Source organism: Sinohyriopsis cumingii, chromosome 3, assembly GCF_028554795.1.
Source record: "Sinohyriopsis cumingii isolate HCF-2022 chromosome 3, ASM2855479v2, whole genome shotgun sequence".
Classification (NCBI taxonomy): Eukaryota; Metazoa; Mollusca; class Bivalvia; order Unionida; family Unionidae; genus Sinohyriopsis; species Sinohyriopsis cumingii.
In genome coordinates this window covers 128,940,348-128,956,699 of record NC_142963.1, presented here as the reverse complement: position 1 = coordinate 128,956,699, position 16,352 = coordinate 128,940,348, and the positions used below count along the sequence as shown (strand labels likewise).

The 16,352-nt window shown below is 33.6% G+C and overlaps 1 protein-coding gene across 2 annotated transcripts in view; it reads right to left on the bottom strand.

The window, feature by feature from the left end:
- Positions 1-16,352, bottom strand: part of LOC149803825 (transient receptor potential cation channel subfamily M member-like 2) — a 263,431-nt gene that overhangs the window by 117,192 nt on the left and 129,887 nt on the right. For both annotated transcript variants that reach the window (XM_089953643.1, XM_089953644.1), the window contains 2 exons: positions 13,080-13,196; positions 48-185 (listed from right to left, as the gene is read on the bottom strand). In XM_089953643.1, the coding sequence (XP_089809769.1) occupies positions 48-185; positions 13,080-13,196 (255 nt within the window). The remainder of the gene's footprint in view (positions 1-47; positions 186-13,079; positions 13,197-16,352) is intronic.

Here is a 16,352-nt window from a genome sequence, read left to right as displayed (position 1 = left end):
TCAACAATGGCAATATAATTTTCTCCCAGATCTTGGATGAAACTTACCAATCTGGTTTTTGGTCATTTTCCATAATAGTTCAGCTACTTCTGTTTTGTTGAAGAGTATAGCCCAAAGGAAAAGTTGCTTTTCTGGGTGTTTAAAGCCTGTGTATCTTAATATCTTGTTCAACTTGCCAGTGTCTTCTAGAAGCAATAAAAATAAAACTATCAGTAAAGAAAAAACTAAAACAAGACCATCATAATTTAAGAATTATAGTTCCAACTTTTTAACTTGATTTGTAGGATACTATGAATTTACTAATATTCATTCAATATCCATGGACTCACAAACCATGAATTTAAAGATTCAGTGAACCATAAACATTCCAGAGGATACTATCACCAATCCAAGAATTTAAGCTCAAGAGAAAATTGCTAAATAAGGTGATCTCTAATGGGGGGACAAACTGCATGAAATATATTGTTTTATGTCAGGCAAGATGGCCTTATAAAAGGGGCACCTTTCTTGAGAGGGGAATCACTGTTTTATTACTAATGTTGTTGTTGTTATTATTATTATTATTAGATACTGATTTTGCCTACAATATAACCATGATTATCCAAACTCGTCATCAAGGATAGATAATACTATTCAAAATAATCCTGAATTTGGATCATTAAATTTATATCTGTAAGATTAAAGATAATCCAGCTACATTATAAGCAGGAATGCAAAATAGTTCATAATGCTTTAGATAAGATCTTGATAACATAAGTTACATTTGCATTATTCAATGCAAACATTTATTCTTCAATGAATAAAGGTTCTGTGAGTAGGAAAAATGATTTATGATTCTCCAAATTTCAAAAAAAATATCTTGCCATCTTTGCTTCATGATGATTTTCCTTTTTTACAATATATTGTACAGATGTGTTAGAAAATACCATGAATCTATCAAATACTGCTGTAAAAATGATAATCTTTTTACATTAAATTTTGTGAGATTCACTGTTCACTTGCTGAAAGAAATTTCAATGAAAACAGTAGAATAACAATTTAACAAGAGGTCAAAATGCGGCTGATATTACTCTCCTGGATGATTGACAAATGTAAGCTTTTGAAAGCACAACATGTAATGAATTGTGGAGTAGAAAGAAAAGTTTGCAGCCTTAGATGCCACATTCTGGTATGATGCTAAAAAAAAAAAAACCACTGGATAGATGGTCAGAATAAGATTAGTATAAATTGCACTTATTAACTTAATTGGCTGATAATAAACTATGGTTTCATGACCCCATTTTATTCATTCGAGAGCAGACTTTGTCAGTGTTACTCAATACACACAACACAGTGTTTTGCAGTAGATATACACCCTCCATATAAATACTTAAATAATCTGTATTTGTCTGATGTGACTTGCTGTAACTCCAAACCAACCATGATTAGCAAACAGCACACAAAAGTAGCCATTGCTGCATTATGCTTTTTAGGCTGTGTCCAGTAGGTGCTACACAAATATTGGTGGAAACAGTAAACACCTAAATGAGCATGATCTCTAGTACTGTTGCTTATAAATTAAATGATATGCTAACTTGGTTATAATATATAAAAAAATCCAGAATTTGTTTGATATTTTTATTTTTTGTTTTGCAATTCAGAAATTTTTTTAAAGTTGGCATCTTGAAAGTCTCATCATTTTTAATTTCCTTCACAAGTTTAATGCCTGGTATCCACTGATGACATTTATTTTGATCATCAAGTTTCACACTTTGTATCAGGCTCTTGGTTATTTTCTGGCACAGATTTGAGTTGATATAATTTTTCCCCATATACTCTCTTAATATCCACTTCACATTAAACACACCATGTTAACACAAGACCTTTGCTCAACTTTGACCTTTGCATTGTATTTTAACTTCTTATAATATTTCTAAGTTTATAGTCTTTTAGCAATGGGAGAAAGCACACATTTCTGCATCTTGGAATAATGACCAGAAAAAAGGACAAGTGGTTCCCTTAAAGATTCCTATTACAATGTCTTGAAAAACTCAATTAAAAAAGGAAAATACTTATACAAGCATTTCTGCCAAACTAATTTTCTGGTTGGTCTTTCCTTTTATCTCAACTCTGCCATAGGTAAGGTGATTTTTAATAAAAGTGTCACAAGCCATAATAAACCACATTTGGTCCCTATATAACATATAACACATCAATAGATCTCCCACCTTTCTCCACATTACAACAATAAGGATATCAATTTATAGCATATTGTGCACACAAGTCAGCCAGTGTGTGAACAATTCTGAATAAGAAACTCAGCATGAATCATTGGTGAACAGTTTTGGTCCCTAGTGGACTGGTTGTGACTGTTTTCTGTAAATTATGGGGATAGAACACATACAAATACTCTTGTCACTCAAATTGTTTTAAATAATCTTTACATTTCAAAAAGAGTAGATTTTAACTGCAAAATGGCATATGTGGAAGATGGCCTTTACAGCAGCATTTCTGTCCTACCACCAGTAGAATCAAATGTATGAAATGAGCAGAATAAAATAATTTGTGACAGGACATGGTGGTCCAGGAGGGATGGACATGAGCAACAAAACTTGCCACATCCCTAAGTACATTGGGGACATAACAAATTATAATGACTGGTATAATACCATTAAAAAATATACCACATCTCTCTCTCTCTCTCTCTCTCTCTCTCTCTCTCTCTCTCTCTCTCTCCTAGAACAGTTGAGAGAAAATAGGTAGAATTCACAACCATGCAAGTTTGATGTTTCAATCCACACAATGAAAATCACCTGCACAAGATGCAGTCACATAAATTCCATATCACAGTTTGGTAACATCAACCCTTGAAATACATTTGAATTCATATTCTAATGTAAAAGTGAATGTAATACATAATCTAATTTCTCAAAAGACAAAATGTGAGAATATGAAATCTGAAATAATTTTATAACATTCTTTGTGATGTAAAACTTACCTGAATAAATTTTGGAACAACTATTTTCTTGTACAAATTTTACACAAATTCTCTGTTGTTTTAGAACAGGAAAAACAATCTTTTATTTGGGTAATTCATAACAATAATAGTGGTTTTACTGTGAAAATATTTTACCACCTCCACTAAAATATACTGTTTACTGTCTCATTTAAAATATCACTGGTAAAATTCTATTTGCAATATTACATGCATCATTTTAATGTACTTAAACTTTAAATAATGTAATAAATTTGTAAATTTATTATCTTTCATATTACACATTGCAATTTCATGTTGCAATGATTCAAATCAACTGTTTCCCTCAAGACACACTTTACTTTTTCTTACTATTTTAATTCATTGAAAAAAATACATTATAGAAATTTGACTTGATGAAACATTTGATGGGCTAGTTCGTAACTTCTGTATAATAATAATAATGAGGACTTTGTATAGCACCTAATCTTTAGAAGCTCTAAGCGCTTTACAACATTAGACAACACCTATAAGATAAAAAATATATAATGATATGATTACAAAAACAAACACCATAAAATTAGAAAGCATAAAAAAAACATGCTGAGAATATTTAAGGTAGGAAACATTATTAGGTCTTTAAGTTTGTGCTTGCAGTCGAAATAAGTGAGTTTTGAGAGCACTCTTGAATGGGATCACTGTGTCTTTGTGTCTAAGTTCAGTGGGCATTTCATTCCACGTTGCTGGGCCCTGGTATGCAAAAGAACGCTGTCCATATGACTTTGTTTTCATAGTGGGAATAATGAGTATACGATTGTCAGAAGAGGAGCATAAGTATCTTGCTGGTATGTACACATGGATGAGGTTGAATAGGTATGTTGGACTAGAGTCCGACAGTGAAACGTAGCACAGAGAAAAAATGTTGTGTTTGATTCTCAATCGAATGGATAGCCAGTGTAGGGTACAGAGCAGCGGGGAGGTGTGCTCTGATTGTGGTACTCTAAGTATGATCTGAGCAGCTGTGTTTTGAACTTTTTCTGGAGCAGATATTGAGATGAACCAGACAGAATTGAGTTACAATAGTTCAGTCTTGAAAGTACTAATGAACACACAAGTGTTTTAGTGGCATCAACTGAAAGATGTTTGTGAATTGAGCTGATGTGTCTCAGCTCAAGATATGCAGCCTTGCATATGTTCATGACATGCTGGTGCAATGTGAGAGTACTGTCCAGAGTAACACCTAGGTTTCGTACTGATTGTGTGAATTTAATGTTGGTGTTGCTGATATTTATTGTTTGAGGTAAAGGATGTGAATGAGAAATGGCCTCAGTTTTATCATCATTCATCTGCAGCTGAAATGCACCTCACCACACCTTGGATGGTAGCATCAACTTCAGTTGGGTGGCCAGTTTTGTATATTTGGGTATCATCAGCGTACAGTTGGTGAGACACTGGATGATAATGTATGACACTTGAGAGCGACTGAGTGTATAGAATGAAGAGAACAGGTCCAAGAACAGACCCCTGTGGAACACCACAACATAGATCAACTGGGCTGGAGTGTATTCCATTTGCAGATACAATTTGTGTCCTGTTGATCAAAATATAGGACTTGAACCACAGTAAGGCTGTATCATGATTGCCAAATACATGCTAGAGATGGTGAAGTAATATATCATGGTCTATTGTGTCAAATGCTGCAGACAAATCAAGGAGGGTGAGGACTGTAATCTTTCCACTATCCAACACAGAGAGAATGTCATTAACTACTTTTAAAAGAGTAGTTTCAGTACTGTGGCAAGGGTGATATGCAGATTGTACATTGCTAAAAAGACTGTTTCAATTTAGATGAGATACAAGCTGGGAGAGAACAACCTTTTCTAAGATTTTTGATATAAATGGGAGATTAGAAACTGGGCAGTAGTTCTTTTAATCATTACGGTCTAGTGTTGGTTTCTTCAGCAGAGGCTTTACAATGGCAGTTTTAAAAATGATGGGAATTACTCGGATGAGAGAGAGGTATTAATAACATCAGTTAGTGAAGCAAAGAAAAGCTGACAAATATAAAGACCCTTGAAAATTTGCAGGGACATAAAATAACCATGGGAGTCATGCAACTCTAAATAGTGCCCTAACAGCAAAACAAAAGCTATGCTGGAACTGTGGACCATTAAAAACTAAAATTTTACTTATCTACTACAACATACACTTTTCTTGTACACTGACAATGTACCAGGACTTAAATATTCACAAGTTAAATATACTTTGTTATGTTATAGTGTATAAAGGGCTAATGGAGAAAAAAAAATTCTAAGCACTTGTCTTTGGGATAAGTGAGTTGCAAGAGACGTTACCCATCCTTGTCCTCACTGTACTCAACACCATACACTTCTCAAGTATACTGCTTACACTTTTACTAAAGAGCCACTGTTTCTGATGCAAGCTTAATACTAAAACAGTGGGTCAAAACCATGAATAATATGGTTCCTTAGATAAACAAAGTAGTAAGATGCAATATTTCCAAGTTCAGAAATTGCAGTAATTGCACATATAACCCTTGAAGTTGTAGTGGTATTAATTTGACATTTACAGTAAAACCCTACAGGATTCTATTTGTCATAAGTTTCTAGCTCAATGACCTATCACTCATTTTTATGAATTAGACATGGGAGAAGTTAAGAGACAATGTGAACATTTTAGCACCGGTATTTTTGTCTGGTCAAATATTATCATGCTTCCCATCGATCAGAATTTTCAAGACTGTGTGGCTTTATTTATTAATACACTGCCATGCCAAAATAAAGATCCCATCATATATTTATAAGTGCAATTACTTTTCACAGGACAAATGCAAATTAAATTCACATTTGAAAGAATCTATGGCAGGCATCTTCTGTTGAAATGGTTCTCTTTTGTTTTAAGTACTACACATATTTATAACCAGCTGTCAAAACTATTGTAGGCATTTTCCTCTGCATCTTAAGTAGGCCATTTTGATAGGTATCCCCATACTGAGAATGGGATGGTCCAGTTAGGATAGACTCATCTGGGTAATGTGATAGGTCAAGTGGTACCAATGTATATAAAAGCTGGTGGTGAGCTGATTGGGATTCTGATGTGTACTGAGAAAGAAGACTAGAAAATTAGTAAATAAAGAAGAGGTAATTTAAGTAATAGGCTAGAGGTGAAGTGCCTGCAGAATGCTTTCTTAGACTCTAGCAATCTAAAGATGATAAAAGGAATCGTTGTTTTTATCTTCTTCGTATAGATAGGCCTCAAGCAGATTTATCTGGCATGGATACCAATTTATGAGTAAAAACAAAGTATGAACAGTAAAGGCGGAAGGTTCGCTACCAAAGTTGTAAATATTCATTTATGCATTACACATCACACTATATACCACTCCCTCGATAACTCGCGCACATCGGGGTCCAGAAACATCGACCGCACTATAAGTGAGGCACGAGTTATCGAGGGACCTATAAAGTAAGCCCAAAACCAATAAAGTGATTGACGACATAACGGAGAAATAAGGGGTGGGTAGGCAGATTATACTGTTGAATACTCATTTTATAATCGTTCTGAGATTAACTGTTAATAAATATCTCTTCATAATGGTGTATTTTATTATTTCCTCATAGGACAATATTAATTTCAGGATAAATTATAGTATATTGACGCAATCATCGAAAACATTATTCCACGTGGTTTCCGTTCGCTTAACATGAGTACCACTTCACACATTGTGTACTACGTCACTAATTTTTAAGTTGAATTGGATACATTCTAGTTTTATTGTTTGATCCAAATTAGACGTTTTTTTATATACAAAAGATCGACTCTTTTCGAGAAACAGTGTTGATCGAACGATAGATAGATAGATAGATTTGAATGCGATAGAAGTAATATGGAAAACAAAAAAAACAAGGATTAATCAGTACTAACATATTTAATTGGTCTACAAATTTAAAACAACGTAAATTAGAACAAGTTAATACTTGCCGTTTGTGCCACGCTTGACAAATATCAATTAACTTTTTGAAAAAATCATTTTTTTTTTTTTTGTGTGTGTTACTCCTTGGTTTCTCTGCCGCCGAGCAAAATCCCTCAGATTTCTCAACTGCATGAGCTTTACATAGTCAACATTTTGGGTCTCCAGTCACCTTATGGCAATATCAAAATATTTGATTACTTCCTTTGCACATGGGTGGGGGGTGCAACATCTGCATCTGCATCACTTTCAACACTTGTGTTACTCCAGTTAGAATCGTCTTCTGCTGCAAATTTGTTCGCTATAGAAATAATTATTCATCTGACATGTATTCGGCTGTGGGGCAATCATTGTCAGCACAAATTCACTCCTCCATATCATCAAGAGAAACGCCCATCTCAGGACCATGAGTATGTACGAATTTCTCCCAAACAGCCTCGGCATTAATGACATCAGTTTCACTGAAACATTCGAAGTCACTATCATCGTTGTTGTCTCTGTTACTGTTTTGCTTTAAGTCAAAGGCAGCTCCAAGACCCTTAATCCAGCGCCCGAGGTCTCTTGTAGTCGACTTTTTTTTAATGCAACAAACACTTCCCTAAGTTGTTGATCAAAACAAAGCCGGCATGTACATGTAATTAGGTTCTCACAGAAGTACTCACAGGTTTCGATGTGACGGTCGATTGACTCTTTTCATGTTTTCAATGAACAGAATATGTTGTGATTATAATGTTTACACTGAAACGGAATTAAAGGATTAGAACGTGACTTTCACACAGGAAGACGTTTAATTGGTGTTTATTTCATTCTCTGTTGCCACCTGTTAGCATTTACCAGAAGTTTTCATTGATTGCTATTTCACCAGACTGTTTACTTACAGTATACTGACAACTATTTATCATAAAAACTTACATAATATATGATATCTTTAAACAGAGGTCTCGCTAGGATTTTAAAACTGGGTCTTTCTGCCTCTGAATTCAATCACTAAATATCAGTACATTTTCTCACTCGGCCACCAGTCAAAGCCTTTGAACTAGCCGCCTAGCTGTTGCATCATGTTCTTTTTTTTTTAAATGTACTCTTATAAAATGGCAACAGTACATCAAAGAGTCTTTCAGTCACTGAATTCTGTCATTGTAAATATCAGCACAGTTAACTGATCAACACATTTTCCCACAAAGCAGGTGGCTGAAACAGGACCGGCAAATCTTTGAATTTTCCCGCGCACCTATTACATGCGTACGGAGGACTCCCGCCTCAGTGATTTTCTGCGTCCCAGATCAAAAATTGGTGTTCAAATACGCGTAATTAAGCGTTTTCGAGATCTCTGAAATTAATTCTTCATTAGAACTACAAATTTCAAAATATGGATTATATTTTTACGGGCATTAATCACCATTTTCGATGATAAAACGAGCAATGTATCAAGGTTTAATTTATCAGTTCTTATCGTAATTTTTTCATGTTCAGCATATTTTAAAGATATTTTAAATACATTTTCTCTGGAAAAAATCGGGAGCCAAGACGGACACCGCGTTATAAGCGGGATCGCGAGTTATCCGGGCTCGAGTTATCAAGGGAGCGGTGTATTAAGGTAGGTAAGCAAGACACTCTGGCTAACTATTTCTTCTCAGGAGTAGAATTACAATTATATCCCTCCCAAGGTAAAAAAGACAGAGTTAAATATAAGATGTACCTTATTATAAGAAAAGTTCTCAAACACTTCTATTAGTACCATAACAGACAACAAACATCTTTCCAGAGGCTTGAGGGATGAAATCCATCTGGCCAAAAACATCACCATGCAATCTGCAGCAAAGCATCATGTGCCTGGACTATTCGTAATTGATTCTAATCCCCCACCCAGCATTCAGTATAAGTTGGACTAGTTATGCCACTTCAAACAAACTTATTTACAACAAATTCTAAGTTAGAATTTTCTTCAAATGTATTAAAACATAATACCAGAAATACTAGATTATGTTTACTACAATGTAGTAATATGATTTAGTTATTTAGAATGCAAATTTTGATAAATGATATAAATATGTATATGTAGTTTATATCTGTTTAATTTTAATTGTATACTCAATTGTATACCATAATGGTAAACTGCCAAGACAGTCTATATTCAAACTTGAGTGTAGTCAACAATTACACAGTCTGCCTCATTGAATCTGTTAGTAGTCCCAAGCAGCTGCTATAAAGATTAATTATCATGCAGAAAATAAATTCTGAATCATGTGATCTTTACAACAAGAAGCTGGCCTCTGAGATGTGGCATAAAAGACACCAAACAATGAAAGAGCATGTTCAATTCTATTGATATCAAAATAAAGGTATTATAATGAGTAGGTAACAAGTGTATCATGAAAGATGCCCATGATATGCCAGCCCAAGCACCCTAGTGCAAATAGTGGTCCATTGCTTGATAGTGAAAGTTGCATTATAACACATTACTGCAAATCAACAAAATTAGCATGCAATATGCAAATACAAGTCTAAGCTGATCTATGTCAATTAAATGGTTGTCTTTCTGAACCACAGCTTAAACCATGCATCTAATGTACAGGGTTTGCTAAATTTCACATGTAAGATAGTTGTCGTGCCAATACTGGCTTGTGTTGACTTGGGTTCCACTATCAATGTAATCACTCACATCATTTTAGAGTTATTATGTGAATGCTAGTTGCCATTTTCCAACTGAAATGAGGTATTGTTATACACTCTTGGTTGGTTTAACATGATTTTAAATTGTGTCAACTTGTGATATTTTTTTACTTAGTACAAGGTCCAGAAATAGTTTATTGATCAGCTAAAATGTAGAGATAAGAACCTTGAATAGAAATTAATATCTACTAGTATTGAAAGATATGTTCATGCTTATCAAAACCATAAAACAGTATTTTCCATTTTCATTCAAACACTCTAGATAAAAATGTATAACAATGCCAAAATTTTGCCTCTCCCTTGTAAACCATGTCTAACAGTAGATAACCTTACCCATAAACAGCAAATATTTTGCCTCTATCATAAACCATGTATGCTGACTTTATCCAACTTTTAATGTATTTGACAAAGTATCTAATTTTCTCACCCAAGCAACAGAGAAATCTAGCTGTTTTCTTAACTTTACTTTTCTTTTCTCACCCATGCGAAAGAGAAATCAAGCTGTTTTGCTAAACTTATTTTTCTTATCTCTGACCAGTCATCTCAGTCAAGGTGTCCACACGCTCAGAACTACTTTCAAAAAAAGAAACCCTTGTTGTTGTCTGCTGTGCCTGACATAGTTGTTTTAAAATCAAACAACAACAGGAACAAACATATAACAAAAACACAGGAACTTAAGGTCAATTTATCTTTGAGAACACACCATACAAAAACATTTCAAGAGAGACAAAGACACACATGCACACAGGGGTTCGTTACAAAGAAAATTTTACGGTATCCATCGATGAATCAAGGGATGAGGGTTCTAAACCCCCATCCCTTGATTCATGGAAGGATATACTAATTTTTCTTTGTAACGAACCCCTGTGCATAGACTATAGACCTATACACTTCACAGCCTCCCAACTCTCTTAACAACTATGGAAAACTTAGTAACAGCCAGAAATGTGTTATGTCACACATGCTTTATTCTAATTTTGTTAAGCATCTCCATTGTGACCCAGCTGAACCAAAAATATAGCTACAATATTTAATGACAAATAATGTATTTACCAGCCAGAAGGAATCATTTATCTGTCAACACGTTAATCCATAAGCAAATTTCACTGTAGCACTTGCCATATTTCCAAGACAGAAAAATAAATTTTCAAAGAATCCGTGAACTTGAAAGTGTAGCACATGATTACCTGCTAGGGTCCGTATTTGGAGGGTCTTTTATACATGGGGGTAATTTTACAATCAATATTAAGGACAACACAAGTATGTCACAAACAGTTTCACCTCCTCCAAAGAAAAGGAATGATATATATATGATAGTGACACAGATCACTAATTACCCATGAACAATCTAATGCAACATGTTACTCTTCGTTACAGCTTGTACTAGGTATAACTACAGTAGAGCTGAATACCTGGTATCGTTTCATAATTTACAATATAACTTTTCAAAATTGGAACTGACAAAAATGAAAAAGTTTCTTGAAATAAATATTAATTATTTAATGTCAACTTTATATAACATCCATATATTAAACATGATAATACCGAATTACTATACCACATTTTATGTTGTTATTTTTCTTTGCTCACACGTATAAACTGTGAACTTTGGATGCAATGCTCATACCAAAACCCTCATTAACAAATCTGTATTAATGAGGCTAATGTAAACATTTGAACGTGAACTATATTACACTAGTGAAGAGTTCTTTTACTTTAAAGGAAAATATTGGGTGAGAAAAATAATCTACGTTGGGGTTTGGACCAAGGCAAGGAATTCCCAGTCATGGGGTTACATTATATGTCTCCTCTCTCAGCAAGCCTCATGGGGAGACAAATAATGTAACCCTCTGACTGGGATTTCCTTGTCTCGATCCAAACCCCAACACAGATTCTATATAACTCAGTCCAGTTGTCTCAGCCAGGTCATCTCAGTCATGAGTGTCCATGAGCTAGGAATTTATTTTAAAAAAGAATAAACTCTTATTGTATTCTGATGTGCCTGACAGTTGTTCTAAACTCAAGCAACAATAACAATAACAACAGATGTATAATACAAAAATCCATATAGCAACTTAAGGTCTCCCCAACTTTGAGACCACACCATATAAAACATTTTGAGAGAGACAAACACACATGCACTTAAGTCGAGCTATTTGGTATTATGATAGAAACTATAGTTCGTTCCACACAGCATGGTGAATTTTATTCTATCTGTACGTTTAACTCAGTAAATTTTCAGGTCAGTGCCATTGAATGTAGCTAAAATTACCTAATAAATACTTTGTGTGAAAGGAACTACTGTTAGCTTCATTTAATGACGCTGACTTGAAAATTTACTGAGCCACAGATAGGATAAAATTCACCATATTGTCTGGAATGACCTATAACAGAAAATACTGTTCCAGGCACAGACTATACACATCATGGACTACAAAAATGATAAATTCAAACTGTCTCAAGAGCTACCACAAACACTCCCAAACAGTGCCAGTTGAATCAAAAATTGTAAACAAATGAATTTACTGCACTTACCAAGCAGAGTGGTTCATTCATCAGTCCACATGCTATTCCACAAGATTTCCATGTAGCGTATCATTCATTGCACTAGTGATAGCAACACTTTCCATATTTCCACAAAAGAAAATATTAATTTCCAAGAATATCATGAATTAGAAATCTCTTCCATCAATACACACTTAATTGGAACTGTACTGTAGTCTGTACCCAGTATTGTAATGTATCACACCACTGCCTACCATATAACATTTTCCAAATTAGAACTGATGAAAGTTAAAAGTTATCTATATCAAAGTATTAATTACTGTTTGTTATTTTCATATGACACCCATAAATTAAATGTGATAATACAGTAATGATATCAAATGGGTTTTATGTTTCTATTTTCTCATGCACAGAACTTGTTTACTTGGGGTTGCTACGTTGCCCCATTGCCCTCATTAACATATTCATATAAATGTGCAGTACTGTATTTTGAATAACAATCTAAGCACATGGCTTGAGATGCCCATTATGAAATACTTCCAACATGTAACAATTATAACTTTTTTCCTTGGTGTTTTTCCTTTTCTAAGAATGTCATATATAGCTAGATTCTACTTAAATAATTATACAGATTTTCATAAGAGTATAAAACCGTATGACCCTAATATAGAGTGAGCAATCACAGTACCTGATGAATAATAGTGTTTTAAATTTGTTAACTAAATTGCAAAAGTGCAGGGTTGTTTTAATTTAATTGGAAAATAATGTGTGAGAAAAATAATCCATGTCAGTGTCTGTACCAAAACAAGGAAATCCCAGTCATTGGGTTACGTGATTTTTCTCCTCACAAGGCTATGATGACACATAATGTAACCCTGGGATTTGCTTGTCTCTGTGCAAACCCCAACACAGATTCTCTTACTCTCCCTCATAATGAACGATCTCCCATGCACCTACTAGACAAGCAATAGCACAGGGGGTGCTGCTGATTTCCTTCAGCTTGGTTTATCTTGTCATGGTTCCCTTCAGTTTCATTTTGTTCTGGTTTTTCATCTTTCACATTAAATTCGTCCCCTGAAAATATATTAATAATTTAAACTGAAAATGATAATAGAAGTATATTCAATTCAATTCATACTGATACACTGTTTACATTATGAATAAGTTTGTAAAGAAATTAGGTCCAATTTATTGGAAGTGTCATGTTCTTTCATGAAACTCTGCATCTAAACTGCATCATTTGAGGATTCTGACTTTGGTCCTCTGAAAATATATCAATAATTTAAACTGAAAATGATAATAGAAGTATATTCAATTCAATTTATACTGATATATTATTTACATTATGAATAAGTTTGTAAAGAAATTAGGTTCAATTTATTGGAAGTGTCATGTTCTTTCATGAAACTCTGCATCTAAACTGCATCATTTGAGGATTCTGACTTTGGTCCTCTGAAAATATATTAATAATTTAAACTGAAAATGATAATAGAAGTATATTCAATTCAATTCATACTGATACGCTGTTTACATTATGAAGAAGTTTGTAAAGAAATTAGGTCCAATTTATTGGAAGTGTCATGTTCTTTCATCAAAACTGCATCATTTGGGGATTCTGACTTTGGTCCAAAGCAAATCCACCATCATATACTTGAAAGCTACCTGACAAAAGATGATTGTTACATGCTGAGATATTTAACAAAAAAAAAATTTCAAAATATAATTAGGGTCCAAGCAGCACAAATCACTGCAAAATAAAAGAATGGTGGGTATTTTCTGGTTCTACTCTTGGTTGAACATTTACCCCTAAGTAAAGATCATTACATAGAAAAGTATGGAAAAAGTAAACTTTTCACTAATTGCCCTTATTATAATTGCTGAAAGAATACTTAACAATTAATCAAACATGTACAGGCCGAAGATCCAAGACTTCTGTTAACAAATACACAAAAAAACATGCATGCTTGTGAGTTAATTCTTTTAGTATGACATAAATATTAAAAAATTATTAGTTTTCAATAATGGAAAGTCAGTGCAGACATTACAATATGTTGTAAATTGATCAAAATTTTCCAAGGTCTCATGCACTTATTATTGACACATCATGTTCTTCCAAATAAATATTAACTGAAATTATAAAACTTATTGCAACAACATTACATTACATCCAGTCTCTCCCAGAGTTCATTCTGCAACAATTCACCTAAGAGAACAGCAATATTATATCAATGCCATCATGAAAGAATTATCACACAATTGCAAGCTACACAGCAAACATTGATTTAACCTTAGCAGTATATAATATTCTCCCAAATAAAACTATAGACCCAGATCTAATATCACATAATATACAATGGCAGATCAGGGGTAACCCAGGTCTCCCATTATATAGTACAGGGGAAAAATACATCCATTGTCCATAAGCCAGGAACCACCAAAAATTAATGCTAGGGAACTATTTTTCCCAATGTAAAAGCCCAGATGGGCAATCCCAAAAGTATTATTAATAATTGATCATGTTAAAAATCATAGTGGGGTGCCTAAATTATCTCCATACAGTTCTCTAGCTGAGTGCTGGATAATTTTTATCCATCAGAATCACACTAATCACAATAAGTACTCATTATCTAATTAAACAATTGCAGTCATAATACTGGCTACTCAAGATGAACCCTTAAAGAAACAAAATTATCAAATCCTCGTCTTCTGTAAACACACCAACATAAGGTATTGGTATCTTTCTCTTTGACTTGACACTGAATGCCACTGATCAAGTAGTATACTTTTCCATTGGCCACTAGAAGATATGGGCACTCTCTGAAGAGCATATATATAAGTGATTTGTTCTTTATCTGTACGACAGTGTACAGATAGATTTGAGAAAAAATTCATATTCTGTTGTTTTACAAAACATCTGTACTTGTCAAAAACAAATTTTGAATATTAAAAATATAATTATATTTATTATCCTTGAATCATATGTTTGACATGTATCACATATGTTGTTGACTGGGTTTAACACCGTTTTTCAGCACAAGATATACATGATGGCCAGTATAAATGGTGGAGGAAGAACATGGGAAAATCCCCAGAAAGAACCACTGACCCACGAAAGACTACTGGCAAGCTTTCTCACATACCCACATTGGCCGAATCCGAGATTTGAATCCACACAGAAAGAGGTGAGATGGCAGTGATCTGTAATGGTCAGCACTTTAGACCACTCTGTGCCAACAAGGTAGCCACATGTGATGTTGTGAAAGACATTCAGACCATATCCAACTTTTGGAAAAATTTCAGATTACACAAGAGTATTTTTTTAGTTACTTAAAGTATGTGTATTCCTTTGTATGACAGTGATCCACACAAAAAAAAATTGTGTGAGCATATTGATTTCACCTCTGTTTATCCATCTGTCTGTCCATTCATAAGTCTTGCTATCTAGTGTATGTGTCATGTGGCTCTTTGTCAATAAAAAATAAAATAAAATATAAAATATTGTTTTCAATATAGCTCAATATATCGGTAGCTTGCTCCTTGGCTTACCATACAATAATTATATATTAGGAACAACTTACATATTTTATACACAATTTTAAATTTAGAAAACAATATTATGTATGATGTATCAATGATATACCACGAGATGTATACATTTTCATTAAAAGAAAACGTGGCTTGCTGAGTTTCCTTTTAATAAAAAATTTATACAACAAGTTGTATATCATTGATTTAGCATATATACTATACATATATTTTATTTATATAACATACAAATATACATATTTGCCCTTGGAATGGAGTTAAGATATGCACTCAGCAACTGTGTATTGACTGAGTGAATAAATGAACTCACATTCCTGCAAGTGTGTCTGCTACAAAATGTAGTTCTATGCCTTTTTTTGTTGTTCGACACAATCACATTTGCAGATTGGTACATTGAAAGTTTTCTTTTTAAGTTTCTATTTTTATTCACATTGATTAAATCAATATAAGACAAACTTATCATTGTTTTTTTATGAAGAAAGTACAGCACTATAAACGTGTTAGCTTCTTGTACACACTGAACACTCAGAAGTTCAGTTAATGGCATATGGAAATTAGCATTAACAGAAATTAAGAGAAATGACAAATCAACAATAGGCAATTAAAACATTTTAATACATTTACTGTTGATCTGAGTTATTATTCTGCTTTACTAAATATTACTACTGGCCATAAAATTCTCTC